This window comes from Ctenopharyngodon idella, chromosome 17 (assembly GCF_019924925.1).
Source record: "Ctenopharyngodon idella isolate HZGC_01 chromosome 17, HZGC01, whole genome shotgun sequence".
Lineage (NCBI taxonomy): Eukaryota > Metazoa > Chordata > Actinopteri > Cypriniformes > Xenocyprididae > Ctenopharyngodon > Ctenopharyngodon idella.
This window is the reverse complement of record NC_067236.1, coordinates 35,474,722-35,492,117: the sequence shown is the minus strand read 5'-3', so window position 1 is coordinate 35,492,117 and position 17,396 is coordinate 35,474,722. Positions and strand designations below refer to the sequence as shown.

Here is a 17,396-nt window from a genome sequence, read left to right as displayed (position 1 = left end):
AAACACACTTTGTCACTCATAAAACATCGACCTAAAAAACAAAACTAACATCAGTTAGCATTATACAATGTTTTCTTTTTTAAAATTTCTTTACAAAACAAGAATGACACTCTCTACTGCTTATAATTCACTGCAGTTTATGTTACATGGTCCATGTTTACATTACAGAACAAAATTATTCCTAAGTTTCCCCTTTTGAATTGATGGTAATGAAATTGAAAGACTAATGCTTGTGTAGGTGTTCAGTTTCATCTAATTGTTTTGATAGTATTTGATTTTTTAGATTCAGAATATATTTCATAACTATATTACTGTAGAAATGTAGCAAATTTCTGTCTTATTCAGTTTTGTATTATGTTACTGTTTTGAACTTAAGTTTAACAGTTTTGAAAACAATATGTAAGCATGTGCAAATTGGCCTGTACGTACAAAGAGTTTTGGCAGTTGTTGTGTCTGAGTGAGAAAAGAATTCATGAAAATTGAGAGATGTAGTCATTGAATGCATTTTGTGCCAAAGCAATGATAATTGATCCTCAGTTTAGCCCACATAGACTTCTGTTGTGCTCACTGTGTGAAGAGTTTTGCAAAACTGACCTAAGTATTGAGAAATGTGTCCTAGCGTCTGTAAAAAACTGTAATATGTAGATAGTGCATACAAAAAATCCTTTGGCGTAAACCCCATCCGGCGGTTCAGTGACAGATTCCTGCTTGAACCGTCAGATCCTGCCGGCAGTAGAAGCAAGGGGTGAGGAGTCTACCTGAAAAAAAGACAATTTAGATCTAAATATATTATTATCCTGCAAAAGAAAGTAAAACTAACAGTTTGTAGGGGAATTTTACAGTTAAAGACCCAAAAGACCAGATATGATGAATAAAGACCCGGAGTCAGAGTTAAAAAAATAATAAATTGAAGATAATTTTACTGAAGAATAGTTTGCAGTTTCATCAGCAGAAGCCAGCTTCAAGTCTCACAAGGAGTTCGTAGGCCGCTCTGCGTACATTCACATTTCCACAACAATTATACTCTAACAGAGTCGACTAACTACGTCATTACTTCAGGTTGAATGATTCTGATTGGCTAAGAAAAATCTTCCACACATGGACAGATAGTCAGAAGCATATCTCCATTCGTCACGATGCTGACGAGGGGACCCTGGATTTAGGCACTGGATGTCCTTTTGGGGTCATGACATGGCGTCTGCTGGTCTCAAGAAGAGTGCCAGTTGTCCACCAGTACAAAGGACCTGCACAGAACACTTAGCGCACATACACAGATACACATGATTCACAGCTTCTTCAAGGTTGAAGTTGATCTGAGCTCTGCTCTGAGCAGGAAACTTTCCCAAAACATACTGATAACATGTTCTTTTCTCTCAGTGAGAGGTACAGACAATATTCAAAATTATTTTCTAGTGTTTGAAAAGGAAAAGAAATGCTTTAACATACGTTGAAGAAGTCATTCAAATAATTTAACAGAAAGATAAATGTTGGTTAATAACTTAAAAGATATATATTGAAGCGGCAGTGGATTCCAGAATCCACCCCTTCAGTCCCCCTTAAAGGCCAATGTGGAGTCCTAAACACCACATCTGGTCTAACAATTTAGGCCACTTCAATATTTTACATTGTTGACCCATGCTCCCCTGGCAGGTTAAAATGGTATAAAATAGACAATAGGTTTTCTGTTGAAGGACTTAACTAGAACAGAATATTCTACAGAGCACGTAGTGCATGATTGACCTTCAGTCCTTACACATATTTGTCTTTACATCAATCCTGGCCATTTGGTTTATCATCAAATTCCTTGACTACAAAACAAATACATATTTATTCTCTGGAAGCCGGGCTAAATGAGTAAGCACTGTTACTGCATTCCTGGCATGGGCCAGACCCTCAGTCACTCCTCAGATACTAAATACAGACATTTCCTGTGATCATAAACACCAGGATATATACACTGGTTTTTAGAAAACTATAATTTCCAATTTATTATATAATACAAGAAGATGGATCGTAAATCCACTCCTTTCACTATACTCCTTATAGATAATTTTTAAAGATTAAAAACAAACTTGTGGTCTAACTCAAAATAAACGTTAAAAATAAATAAGACCCATCATAATCCATCCAAGTACTTTAAGTCTCTTAAATCATCCTTCAGTTTACAGTCTATAGACATATCATGTACCACCTTAACTGCAGAACATCTTTTAAATCTCTTTTTTTTAAAAAACACCTTTAAAAATAAAAAGAAAAGAAAACAAATTTACATGACCATTTCAATTATCATTTTCAATAAAACAGAGAATTGTTACTTTTACGTAATAACCCTTTTGTTAAGATTTCTTTTCACAACAGATCCATTATAGCCCATAAAAAATAAATAAATAAATAAATAAATACATAAACCTAAACTTTTTAATTATTTTTAATCCGAAACTCAATTTTCACAACATTTCACAGTACTCAGACCATGTCAACAGTACAGCATTCAAAATCAAATAATTAAGACTTCCTTTAAAGTCAGTTTTAAACTCAAATGTCTTGTCAATTATAACTGCTTAGGCTAAATGACCAAAATCTTAACCCTCTTCTTTGGCAGTGATACTTATCATCTCATTAGATTTGCCACTGCACCAAAATCATAAACATAAACACAAAGGGACAGATATTTTTTTTAATATAATTTTCCATATCACTTATAAATTATACAAATTTGTGCTATAAGACATTATCAATTTCTTTAAAGCTGTTTTTTGAAACAGTTTTACATCTTTTTTTTCATCACATTAATTTCAACTGCTTTACTTTTTGTTATAATTTTGTCACGGTATTTCTCTATCAAATTGTTAGTCTGTAGATCTAAAAATATATTATCATTGTCTCAGTCCTATTATTATCTCTACTGTTTTGCAGAAACCAAAGTATTATTTTACTCAAATCTCAACCCCTAGGTTACACAGACAGCCTTATAGCTGCTTTCTCCTTCAACCCTTATTACATAAATTGTATTTCTCTAGACATCTAATGTCATGCATCCATTTAATGGATGAAAAATAAAACTTTTATCAGTTATATTCACTCCTCCTTTGTTTGCCCACCGGCCTTCCATAAATTTGAGGGGTTTCTCTGGATAATTTACTAATGACTTAGCCAATGTGTCACTTTGTCTCTGCCGTCAAATCTTATAACGTTTACGTTTATCATTCTGATCAAACAAAGAAGACAGTGTATAAATTTAGACCCTCAGTTGAATTTAGACAAGGGTTTTTAACCCATGGACGGCAATCTTCAATTCCACAATTCCAATTTATATATAAATGTTCTTAAACATACAAATCCAGAGAGTAATTCAAATCAACATCATAAATGACAAAAGTCATAATTACCATTAGCAGACAGAGCTGGATATCCAATCCACTTAAAGCTCGTCCCATGTTCTGTATCGTCTTTTCATAAGATTCAGTCCGAAATATCGACTTGTCAAAATTTGTCGTTTCACTTAACCCATCTGTAATGATAAAACACTCATTCCAGAGGTTAATGACAGATACACACTGAGGACAGAATATTTCCCCAAACTAACACATACAAAACATAAAGTTCAGCCACCATCACACACACTCACACGAATATGAACCGCTCATTGTCAAGGTTTACTTTTTGTTTTAATTCTAAAAACATATTTAAACTTTTCCTGTAGGTTTTACTCTTATTCAGTCTCAAAGCATGTCTCTTCACTATAATTTGTTTTTAGAAACGTCAGCTGGGTTGTTTTCGTTCTAATCTCATTGCTTTGTTTAAGCTTTAGCAGGCTGATAACAGACAGACAGAGTACCATCCTTGCCTCCACCCCAGCAGTCTCTCTCTCTTACTGCACAAATACTCTTTTCAACAGAATCACAAGACTAATTTAGACAGAATGTAATGTTAAATTCATTACTATATACAGAATAATCATTAACCAATTTTAAAAGGAAAATGTATATTGTTCAAATAAAAATCATTACCACAATCTAAAATATTTTATTCTAGGAGGTTATCTTGTTTAAATGTTGAATTCACTTAACTTTCTCTTGAATCTGCAAAAGCAGTCTTCATCTTTAACCACCACCATGCCTTAGAATTATCCTATGCCATGTCTAATGACCTGCAGGAGTAAAAACTATAATATAGACACATTAGTTCAAAATAAACACAGCCTCACAGATTCAGGGATTCATAGTACTGCTGAATCTGAAACTTCTATACAGTTCTTGCCAATAGAGCAACCAACATCATGTTAATAAATTTTGCTATTGTCTCCCCAGAAATTACGGACAATCACCTCATGGTCTCAGTCGGCTCTTGAAAGCTCATTCCCATCAGCTCTTTATAAGTAATCTCCTTTTCCTCAGGGTCTTGTCCCCTGACATAGTTGCTTGTCACAATGAAAAACAAGCCATCCTAGTAATGCGGTTTCTGGTGAGTGGTATAGAGGAACATTTTTGGGTCAGACTGCTGTACCTTTCACAGGTCATCCCCCCTTAATGATGCTGCTGGCCTCACAGACATCCGCTCCACTCTCATACCCATCTCACATTAAACACCTCCCTTCAGGGTAGATGCCCAGTGGCGGCGGTGACCCCCTGCCTTAGGTTGTCCCCTGTCTGGCCAAAGAGGATCTTACCCATCATTGAGAAATCACCTCGTGCACACTGGTAACCGCTCTTTCCCATCATGAAATCTTTGACAGTTTTCTTCAACAGAATCAGGTGTTTTCTGGAGCTTAGGGAAGTTGCATTCAAGAGCCACCAGAGCCATTGGACTGCCTAATAGTCTTAAAACATGGAGACAGGTTAATGACAGCAGTATTTAATCACTAAAATCCATGAGACATCTCTGTAGCAGCAACATAAAAATGCTGAGATTATACTCAGTGAATTTAGTTTTCACAATTGTCCATTCAGTGTAGTGTTCTGCTACATCTGTAACTCGAGCCATCGGCCCTGCACATGGTGGTGACTAGGATGAGACAAAAAAGTTACTGGTCATAGAATAAATTCGTCAAAATAGTCACTTCTATCATTCAAGGTCTGTATTACCATTTTAAAGACCTCTTTATACTCATTGAGTTTTCCTTTGACAAATTTGACAACTAATTGCCCTCTTCATGGCAATCATTTCTTTTAACATCTCTGTGTCCATGATTTTTGTCCATGATGAACTGAGACACTGAGCTTCACTATAAATAGCTTGTTATCACTTATGACACAAGCTCAGATAGCAGCTTTTAGCTGACTTTGAATGAGAGAAAGGGAGACTCTTGAGGCATTCAGGACTGGTACACTGCATTTTCATAAACTTGTAACATCAAACTTTACCTATATCTTGTAACTCTGGCCCAGCTTAAGACTTTGCCAGATTTGACATGCTTTATATTTGTCATTTACCCACATATGAGGGAATTTAGAAATTACAATCAGGTCGAGTCTCTGTGACACTGGCAATCCCATTTTTGCCATTTAAACCCTTTATGTCACTTTGACCATCAAAAACTAAATATTTAGAACTTGGAGGTCCTACATCATTTTAGTTATTTACACTACAAAACATACTTGAGACGGTTCAAATATTTTTCCATAAAGTGAAACTTTCAGAACATCCAATCGTCCCTTTATATATTTTTGTAACTCACGTTTTAGATTTATTGTCTGTAATTTTACATTAACCTGTATTTGTCCATTCAATATAAAACGTATTATTATAGATATTTCCTTCAAAAGGAATTCCTTAAGACTACAATCTTATGACCTTATTGTTATCTCATGTTCTTTCTCAGTTTCACAAGCCCATTCTCAGACAGAGTGGAAGTCTCTTTTTTTGTTCCTTTCTTTTCTTTCTTTTGTTTACAATATTTGCGAATATGGCCAAGTTTCCCACACTGTCTACACCTTTTAGGTGGGCATTTACAATTAAAGGCGAGATGGCCCTGCTGACCACAATTAAAACACTCCATGTCATCTTTATCACATTGGGTAATCAGATTGAACCATCCCTCAGTTACTTCTGGGATTTTTCCATCAGGGGTTAATGGTACCCCGCCCATTTTACAAATCCATGAATAAGCACAAACAGCTAAAAATGTGAATTTTTCTGGTTCTTTCTTTGTTTGTAGCCAGTCAAGTTGTTGTTTAACTTTCCAATCAGAACCAAAACCCTGACTAACCATTTTCTTAATTAGTTCAACAAATTTCTTTTAAGTGAGAGCTTCAGAGCAGATCTGCTTACAGCGTTTGCTCTCTTCTGTCTCATTATCTGTATCTGGACTGATCAAGTTTCAAAATTTGTCAGCCATATCTTAGTCAAAGTTAATACTCACCTGAAAGAGATGGCAGCGGCGATCTTTGAACAACACAGCTTTGGCTTCTGCGTGATGAAACTGCAAAGTATACTCCAAAATCACAGTTACATATACTGGTCCAATCCAATTAGGGTCACAATCTTTATTTTCGTCAGGATCGTTCCTGATGCATCCTTGACCAAACAACCCTATCCCTATCTGTATTTTGTCATATTTAACTAAAAGCTTAATCTCTAACTTCCTGAATCACTAAATTCGGGGCGCCCCTGTCTGAATGGAAGAGTCGGAGAAGTTTGGTTCATGAGACACTAGTAGCAAACCGGCTTACTAGTGACCTCCTACCCTTCAATAGGAAGGAGTTATTTCAACACCTTCTGCCTCTGGCTTCCAGTGTTCCTCCAACCCCTTAATGGAGTGGAGTTATCACCCACCATCTCTCTCTGATGGCGTGACACCAGCCTGTATCCAATGATCTGGTGTACCACACTCACGTCTGAGTGTGTACGTAAACTCACCGTCTCACTTCCCAGTTCTCTCAACCCTTTCAACCAGACAGCCCTAACAAAATAATAAAACGGCTTCCTACCTTGTTTGTTGGTTAGTCGAGGATGTCACCGAAGAATGATTGCTCGCATTCACTCCACCATTAACTGTAGGGGAATTTTATAGTTAAAGACCCAAAAGACCAGATATGATGAATAAACACCCGGAGTCAGAGTTAAAAAATAATAAATTGAAGATAATTTTACTGAAGAATAGTTTGCAGTTTCATCAGCAGAAGCCAGCTTCAAGTCTCACAAGGAGTTCGTAGGCCGCTCTGCGTACATTCACATTTCCACAACAATTATACTCTAACAGAGTCAACTAACTACGTCATTACTTCAGGTTGAATGATTCTGATTGGCTAAGAAAAATCTTCCACACATGGACAGATAGTCAGAAGCATATCTCCATTCGTCACGATGCTGACGAGGGGACCCTGGATTTAGGCACTGGATGTCCTTTTGGGGTCATGACATGGCGTCTGCTGGTCTCAAGAAGAGTGCCAGTTGTCCACCAGTACAAAGGACCTGCACAGAACACTTAGCGCACATACACAGATACACATGATTCACAGCTTCTTCAAGGTTGAAGTTGATCTGAGCTCTGCTCTGAGCAGGAAACTTTCCCAAAACGTACTGATAACATGTTCTTTTCTCTCAGTGAGAGGTACAGACAATATTCAAAATTATTTTCTAGTGTTTGAAAAGGAAAAGAAATGCTTTAACATACGTTGAAGAAGTCATTCAAATAATTTAACAGAAAGATAAATGTTGGTTAATAACTTAAAAGATATATATTGAAGCGGCAGTGGATTCCAGAATCCACCCCTTCAAGTTAAATAAACCGAACAAACTACAAACCAGACAACAGACACAGGTTACAGTGAAGAGGGTTTAAAAAAACAAACAAACAAAAAAACACAAATATTTTGATGTAATCCAACTGATCTTGTAATGCTTGTTCAAACAGAGCACCCTTACAGAAGCGTGAGCATTGCCTCAAACTGTGTATCTGCAGCTGAAAAGAGGGAAGTGGAGTGTGGTTCACCTGAATCATTTTTACATGATTATCATGACCAAAATAATTCACGATAACAAAATATTTTGATATCTATAGAAATCTTGAAAAAAAATAATAATAATAATGCTATCAGTCAAATTGATCTTTATTTTATTTATTTATTCATTTATTGAAGAATCACACCATCGCATACAAAAGGAACAATTACACTTAATGGCGACCAGTTTGAAATAACTTCCTTCTGTCAGTACTGAAAATCTGTACTTAAATACAAGTACTGTTACATTGCTGAATACTCAATTACGAGTAAAATTACTGGTGTCAAAAAGTACTGAAGTAAAAGTACAAAGTACTCTTCTCAAAAACTACTCAGAGTACTAGTTACTGGTTACTTTTTAGCTGGTGATATTTAATGAATTACTGTACCAATATATATTCAATCAAATCATAGATCTATGTAGAAAATAGCAAAGTTTTACCTTATTGACAAAGTACATGAATTAGTGGTCACGATACTGGAGTTTCTAACTTCAATACGATACCTTGAAAAATATCAATATTCAGTATCATTTTCAATACCATGGGGAAAACCGCAACATACTGTATACTGCCATATAGATATTTTAATATCTCAATTTTTGTCCATCCATTTTGTCAAGGCCATCATTATTTTCAAGCTTGAAAAAGCACAAGACTCGTTGTAACAGTAATCCATTTGAATGAAGCGGTTTAATTCAAGTCTTCTGAAGAGACACGTCCACTTTATCTGATGAACAGATTTGAATTTAGGCTTTTGTTTACGTATTTAAACGTTGATTAATTACCATTACAATAATCTCACTTAAACATTTGTTCACTCTGTGTATTTGTCTTCACAATAGAGTAACTTTGTTGCAATAGCTTACATGCAGCACAAGGAAGATTGATTTCAAACTGACTTTCAAACTGAATTGAATTTACAAAAAAGACAAGTAAACATTAAATAAAAACAAATGAAACAAATTACCTTAATTCAGTTGAGGAATTCGAAATGCCAACACTGATTTTTTCATATACAGTGTGTCTTAAGAGCCATATAATATGTTTATTTGAATAAATCGAACATCAGAGGGGTTTGACCTGTAATGTCTGTACAATGTAGTGATGCAGTTACACAGACTAGGTTATTTATATGTGCAAATCATACAAATGCCTCATTCTGAAACATTTCTAACATTGTAAAGAAATTAAAGAGCCACCTTTGATATTTCAAAAGACTTTCTGGTGCATTTCACTTACAGCCAATAAGATTTCCTGTATCATTTTCATCGGTCAGGCGTGGAGGTCTATTCTGATTGGTTGATAACTTTTGACAATGTTTAATCCAGGAGCAAAGAGAATTAAAGGGATAGTTCACCCCAAAATGAAAATCCGCTGTTGATCTACTCACCCTCAGACCATCAGAGATGAAAAATGTTGAAGGTGAATTCACAAGTGTGATGCATTAATTATATAGGTTTATTAGTAAATGTCATTATGTTTAACTTTGCTTATATATATTTTATGGAATGTCACCTACAGGGAAGTGACAGAAATTAACTTTACTTTAAGAGCCAATATTTGACCTCTTAAATTGATTTTCAGGGATATTTTCTAACCATTTTCTAACCAAAAGGGAATTTTTTACACTGCAGTTACAACAGCATTAAAAATGTTGAGATAATTTTTTTTTAATATAGAATTTTGAATATAGAAAAAAAAATGAGATGGGGAAAAATTAATTACGCTTTTAATTATGAAATTAAAACAGCCAGTAGGTGGCAGTAAATCACTGTCTTAATGAATGAGTCATAGAAGCATTCATTCAACTGATTCATTCAAAACGGCCGATTCATTCTGGAACGAAGCAAGTGACTGAATCACTGAATCACTGAACCGATTTGTTCAAAACTCCGGATTCATTCAGTAAGGAAACACCACTGTGTGTTGGTGCTGCAGAGACACATGCCTCTTTTGCTGTGGCTTGTGTGAGATATTGTCGTTGGGAGAAAAAGAGCAAAAACAGAGAATATTGACAATATTATGTCTAAAATGTCACTATAATATTAACTTTTAGTTCACTGAACTATTGTATAAAATTAATATCACATTAGCAGCCGTGCTAATATTCTGGAAATATTGCTTAAATATCATATAGTAAATATAAAAAGCTCATACTAGGGCCATTTTGCACCATATCTTGAATTTTGGCTGCATTTTATTAATTCTGGTGTCATTTCTAATAATGTCTGATCCTGCTTTAGAAAGAGCGAAATATTTGGCATTAAAGCACAATGATTTACAATAAAACGTGCCAAATGTCAGCGAATTTACATTACGTTAATTATAAAACATGCCATCATTAATTATCATTTTAATCTATTGACAACCTTAAGCTACAATTGAAAAATAAATTGTATAAAGACATGCTGTTTTGACCATTTTTTTCTCTCTAGATTTAGTCAAATTAACTAACGAACAGGTTCGCTTACATGGCTTTCCTTTTTGAAGTTGGAGGTTGTGATGGTCGTGTCCGATCGATATCCCTTAACAGTTTTTATGCTGCAAATCTCCTTTTATAAATATTGTCCATTTCGAAGTGTTTATATTCAACAGAAACAATGTTGGGAGATTTTCTTCTTCCCTCTGTATTTAGCGCACTCACCGCACTGTATGTTTTTTCTGTGCTTTTGCAGCGTCACGTGATTGAGCAAACTCTGACCTCGCTGGTTCTGTAGCTTATTTTGTTCATCAACTGATGTTGTGATGAGGTCACACTTTACTTTAGGATCCAATTCCTACTGCTTATTAATAGTTAGTAAGGTATTGGATATGTTAAGATATTAAGATTAAGCGGTCATAGTGTTTGAACTATACCATGGACTTTGGGGGAAGCCCCAAAGTATTCGTGTATTCGTGCGCTTGCGCGTGCCTCAAAAGAGGGCTTACAATGAGTTACAAAAATACATAACAGCTTTATGCAAGCACTATATAGGATAAATCACTATACAGGATTTAGCCTATTATACATTATCGACACGAATTGATAGGTGAAACAACAAACAGCCACCCACAAATAGTCTATAAACAAAGCATCAGGCTGTCTTTGAGTTCACAAGAACAACGGTTAAAGTTACTCGTCAGGCTACAGAAGAATACCAGAATTCCTCTGTTAAATTAGGTCTAATACATCGAGTAACGCAGAGCTATAACAACCCAAACACATAATTGCGAATAACATGCCTCACCTTAACACAGGCCTGGGATCAGCTTCCTTTGCTGTTCGAGTTAACATGTACTAAACATGAGTGGATTTTGCACCGCAGCGCCCCCACACCTTGATGCTCATGACAAGAATAGCATGTATATCTTTATTGAAATTATATTTTTGCAATTTTACACATAATAATCCACGATGATCACATTACACAAAACTGAAATTGCACGTCAAAATAACACGTCAATATTTTTTGAGATCCCCCAAAACTTCACAAATCATGTTTTTAGGGGAGCCCATGTCTTATTAAGGGGAGCCGAGCTCCCCCTAGCTCCCCCGTAGTTCGCACCCAGAATAAAGCATTAATATGTGCTTTATAAGTACTAATAAACAGCCAATATCCTAGTAATATGCATTCTAATTAGCAACTTTAATAGTGAGAATTGGACCCTAAACTAAAGTGTTCGCTGTGATGACTTTGATAAAAATCATTTTAATTATTTAAGTTGTTATAAAGTCATTCTCGAGTCAGACAGTTCAAGTCAAGTCTCGAGTCATTGGATCTCAAGTCAAAGTCAATCATTTTCTTCATTTAGTCAAGCAAGTGTAAAGTCCTTAAAGCAGGGGTCTCAAACTCAAATTGGCTGGGGGCCGTTGCTGTGATTGACACCTCATAGGAGGGCCATTTTAACATTCAAGCACAAGAAAGCACAACATTTCTGAAAATTTACTTTCCTTTGCATTATTTCTCATTTACTTCAAATTTCATTACTAAAATATTTTTGCCATATTTAAAGAAATGTAAACAGCAGTGTCTCTATCATTGTTATATACAGTATTAGTTTTTAACAGTTAGTGCAAATATTTTCCCTTACTTTATTTTAGCTTAAATAACATCAAAATCTTGCACTGAACAACACTGTACTGAACAAATGCAATCCCTGAATACATTTGTACACTATTTTATTTCTTGTCAGACACCTGCAGCGCTTCTGCTCACACAGCTGAGCCACATTTGCCCAAGATGCCGTTTGAGCATCGGTAATGTTTATTGGTAGCATCGGACGCGTTTCGGTGGTTCAAATCGATGCTCGCGACTTGCGCGTGAGCTTTTACTATAATTTGAGCAAGCGCGCTCATAATAGAAGCGACGTGGTCGCGACGCGCATGCGGTGCGGCGCGCTCGTTTTTCCAGGCGCGCCTATGCCGCGGCGAGATGAAAACATCTTTCAGAATGCCACAAGTGCACCGCAGGTCATGTGACAAGAACCAACCGATGAGCTTCGGCCTTTCCGTAACAACACCGAAAGCTCAGCCGAACAGCTGATCATAGCTGTACAGGGCGGGTTTTTATTTCTCATCTCCATAAATATATCTAGTAGTAGAGCTAATGCAAGGACTAGAAATCATTTTTTTCTTTTGCTGAAACTTACTCGTCATCGTGGACAAAGAGTATAGAACCCAAGAGGCGACACTTTGATATTTTTTGGGTAACAGCCACTAGATGGCGCTCCGGTAGCGCGGCCACCATTATGGGCTGAAAATACTAACTGGACCATAGAATCCTTCACATCTTACTCACCCAAAATCGGCGAATGAGAAGCGCAATAGAACAGTTTTTTAAATTAAGTCACCAGTAAACTGTATGGCTCCTACTGTCACGATCACTGTCTGTTCCTGTCAGTTCCTGGACTCCATTTCCCATAATCCTCCTTGCCAATCACATGCACACTCCACACCAATCACCAGCTGCCACATACAGCTTAGCACACTACCTGGACTATAAAGGACTCACACACACACCACCTCATTGCGAAGTCTTGATTTGCCCCGGTGATCACTACTGAGCGTTTTCTTGTGGACTGTTACCTTGCTATCGATTGGACTGTTTATCATTTGTGAACCTCTGCCGCCTGCCTTGAACCTTGCCTGTTTCCTGGATTACGTTTGTCTGCTGCCTGCCCTGAACTCTGCCTGTTGTAAGTTTCTGTTTGTCTGCCGCCTGCCTCGACCCAAGCCTGTCCCTGTTTCCGCTACTGTCTTGCCCTTGTCTGCCTTGTGCTTTGTTGTCACAATAAAGAAACTGCAAATGGATCCTCACGCTGTCAGCCCTTCATTACACCTACAGTAAATGTTGTATTGTCTTATATACGTTTTATTTTACCGGTTCTGGAATCCAACTATTCAACCATCTGAGGTAACATAGTTAGCCTACTTTATTGAGTATTTCCATTTTATGCAACTTTACACATTTATTAATAGTAAATTAATAATTAATAAATTTAAGATCATCATGTTTGCAGCGAACAATATATTTCAGACCTAGTGGAGTAATAGTAACAATATCTAGGTCTGAATTGAAATATATATATATATATATAGTACGTTTTAATGGATCACGCTACAAACATAATGATGCATTAAGAATATCCTTATAATGCATTATAAACACAGGCTTCATAAAAAGTGTTACTGAAAAATGTATTTGGGTGATTCTCACATCAGTGTGTTGATAGGAGAGCTATAGATGTCATATCAATTATTCTTATTCACTATTATAAATCTGTAGTAGAATTTGATGTCAGAGTTTCAGTATCTGAATATTGTGTTCAGGGGGCAAAAAGAAGAAGAATATGATTTCAGAGGAAACTGACTTTATTGATCTTTAAATTGATTCATTTTCTTCTCATTGTCTCTCTCACCTTATCATCACACTGTTAGTTTGAATGTGATCTTGAGAAATTCCTTGTTGATCTGATCTGAGAGAGTGAAGAGTGTGTCATTGTTCTCTACAGGTTGAGGGATTGTGGTGTCACAGATGAAGGTTGTGCTGCTCTGGCTTCAGCTCTGAGATCAAACCCCTCACACCTGAGAGAACTGGATCTGTCTAGGAATAATCTAGGAGACTCGGGAGTGAAGATGATTTCTGCTGTACTGGAGAATCCTCACTGTAAACTGGAGGAACTAGAGTAAGATCATACGCGACTCTCACATGAAACTGTGTCACTGTGAATTTTGAAATTTCAATAATTCATAAAGTAACATTAAAATGGAATAGAATTCAGGGAAAACTATTATTACATTCATTCATTCAAATTACCATTCATCAATTTAAAGGGTTAGTTCACTCAAAAATGATTTTTTTTTTCAACCTGTTAGCCAGTTAGTCATGATTAAAATAAAGTTTATGTAATATATGTGTGTGTACGGTGTATATTTGTTTTGTATTTATACATATACATGTATATATTTAGGGACAATATAAAAATATAAAAATCAACTAGATAAAACAGTTTGTAGACAAACTTTAATTTTGCTTGAAAAAGCTGGTCCAGAAAGTTTGAAGAAGTTTTAAAAGTTTGTAGTTTGAAGCTTTTCAGTTTGAAATAATTTAAGTTTTAGAATTGTAGTTTTAACCCATTTGTGCCCAAATTTTTCTGAATGATTTCATGCATATATTCCTATTAATAGTGTCCTATGTGAACATGTTCTGCATTTATTTTCCCCAGGTTTTTGTTTTTTTTCTTAAAAAATGTATTTGAATGTGCAGCAACTATAGTTGCCGGTGGGCAAATATGTTGTATGCACCCCTCAATGTAAACTTTGAATAGGAGGATAACATTTATGCATCTAACTCAAAATAACTGCTTTCAACAGATCAACAGATCAAAGTTGAAGAACATTTGATGTGAACACAAAAAAGCTGCATTTAGCTTATAATCTCTTGAATATGAAAACACATCAAACAACAAATCCGTTTGTCTTAAAGTGGTGGAACATAATGCAGAACAAAGTGCAGCCATTAAGTTGCTCCAACAGAGCATTGTGAATCAAAAAGTTAAATTACATTGTTCATTAGAAAAAATTACTCCTATATGTGATCCTGGAGCACAAAACCAGTAAGAAGTCGCACGGGTATATTTGTAGCAATAGCCAACAATACATTGTATGAGTCAAAATTACAGATTTTTCTTTTATGGCAAAAATCATTAGGATATTAAGTAAAGATCATGTTCCATGAAGATATTTTGTAAATTTTCTACCGTAAATGTATAAAAAATTATTTTTGTGAATGGATATACATTGTTAAGGACTTCATTTGGACAACTTTAAAGGCAATTTTCTCAATATTTTGATTTTTTTTCACCTTAAGATTCCAAATTTTCAAATAGTTGTGTCTTGGCCAAATGTCCTATCCTAACAAACCATACATCAATGGAAAGCTTATATATATTCAGCTTTCAGATGATGTATAAATCTCAATTTCAAAAAAATTGACCCTTATGACTGGTTTTGTAGTCCAGGGTCACATAAAACAAACAAACAAAAAATAAGTAAATCAAAAAAAAAAAAAAAAATAACAATATATATCAATATAAAATATTATGAAGGCAAAATGCACTAAACAAGACCAATAACCTTGATTTATTAACTCATTAAACACAGTATACTCCATTTCCCCATGATATATGTACTTGCAAGTCATTTGCCCACCGGCAACTATAGTTGCCGCTTGGACTTTTGACTAAGTATACAAAAAACTGTAGATCTATTGTAAGATTTGTTTTGTTTGGATGATTCTAGAGACCCTCATGATTATGTAGATATATATATGTCAACAAAAAATACTTCATATTAACATGAAAATTACTTTTCTTTGGGAGGGTTTGCCTTCAATATGCTTCCTAGAAGTATGGGTAGGAAGTTGACAGCCTCATGTGACAGGAAGGAAGTCAATACCTTTTTTTTGTTCTTGAAATCCTGTATTTGGTTGTTTTCTTGCATGTCATTGAGACATAAAACATGGAAAACATCTAGAAAAGGACTTACAAAAGGAAAATGACAACTATACTCTGCGGCAACTATAGTTGCCGGTGGGCTAAAATGGGTTAAAAGCTAGATAGATAGATGGATAGATAGATAGATAGATAGATAGATAGATAGATAGATTAAATGAGTTTGAATGAGTTTAAATGGCTTAGAAATAGGAATGGCAGTTTAATTGAGTCTGTGTGTTTGAATTTGAATTTTGACAGTTGGACGGAATGTTCAGATCAGCCAAGGCAGTTCAATGAAAGTCAATGGGATTTTTCCAAGATTTAATCAGCATTTTTAGGAAAACCGTAAGTCTGATCAGTCTGAAAAGATAAGGCAACTCGAGTCAGCTTGAACAGTCTAGGAGGAGTAGCATTTAGACATTTTAGTCTAAGAAGAAGAATAATAATAATCTTAAATAGAAGATCAGTGAGTGGGCTTTTTCAAGCCAACTTAATAAATATTTATATATAATTTAAATTATATAAATATATACATGTAAATATTTCTTCAATATATACATGTATGTGTTTATAAACAAAATAAATATACACAGTACACACACATATATTACATAAACTTTTATTTTGGATGTGATTAATCGTTGAACAGCTCTAGATAAACCATATATTATTGCAATCATGTGTTTATTGTCTCCAAACCGTTTCTCTCTGCATGTTATAGTGATCTCTGGATCTCTGATCATTGTTTATGTTAAGAGATTTCCTGGAATGTCACATGATATGGCTGTACTTCTAGTCTCACTCTTGGGGCTCTATCATACACCCGGCGCAACGCAGGAGTTTGTTGCTAGTTTCAGCCTGATGCAGTCTGTGTGACGTCTACGTCACGTCTGCGCCTAAAATTGAATGGAATAAATAGCAGAATAAAAACTAAGACTTTGAGTGAGACGTTCACTGAGATGAGTGCATGTAGCAAAGTTATATTAAAGAGCCATTCGGAACGACATAGACATGAACACATAAACTTCATCTCTAGAGCTGCTCTGAGAGTCACTTCATGAGCATTTTACCGTTTAATTTGAGAAAAAACTATTGTCATATCATATACACACATAAACTTCAAGATCACAGCAACCCGTCAAAATAAAAGTTCGGTTTAACTTGTAACAGAAACAGAGCCATATTACTATTACTATGTACTATGTAGTCTACTATTGTATTACTATTGTACGGTATTAAATATTTCTTAATGACAATGTAATACTACTACTAGTACAATAATTATTAAGACTTTAGTTTTGAAGTATGGGGAGAGCAGGGACGAAAGTAGCCTACCATTTTTCACAAAAATGTAATTTTAAAAGATAATGTTTTAGACAGCGATATATTTTTGCTGTGGTCAGTAACTCACAGGTGTGGTCTATCAATACCAGGTGGTATTTTGTACAAATGTAGAACGGCTTCAGTATAATTTCAC

The 17,396-nt window shown here is 35.4% G+C and overlaps 1 protein-coding gene across 10 annotated transcripts in view; it reads left to right on the top strand.

Moving 5' to 3' along the window:
* The window catches only part of LOC127499176 (protein NLRC5-like), a 784,214-nt gene that overhangs the window by 93,262 nt on the left and 673,556 nt on the right, over positions 1-17,396 (top strand). The window contains exon 12 of one of the 10 annotated variants that reach the window (XM_051869360.1): positions 13,937-14,110. The exons of the other annotated variants lie outside the window; for them this stretch is intronic. Within the exon in view, the coding sequence (XP_051725320.1) occupies positions 13,937-14,110 (174 nt within the window). The remainder of the gene's footprint in view (positions 1-13,936; positions 14,111-17,396) is intronic. 10 annotated transcript variants of the gene reach the window in all.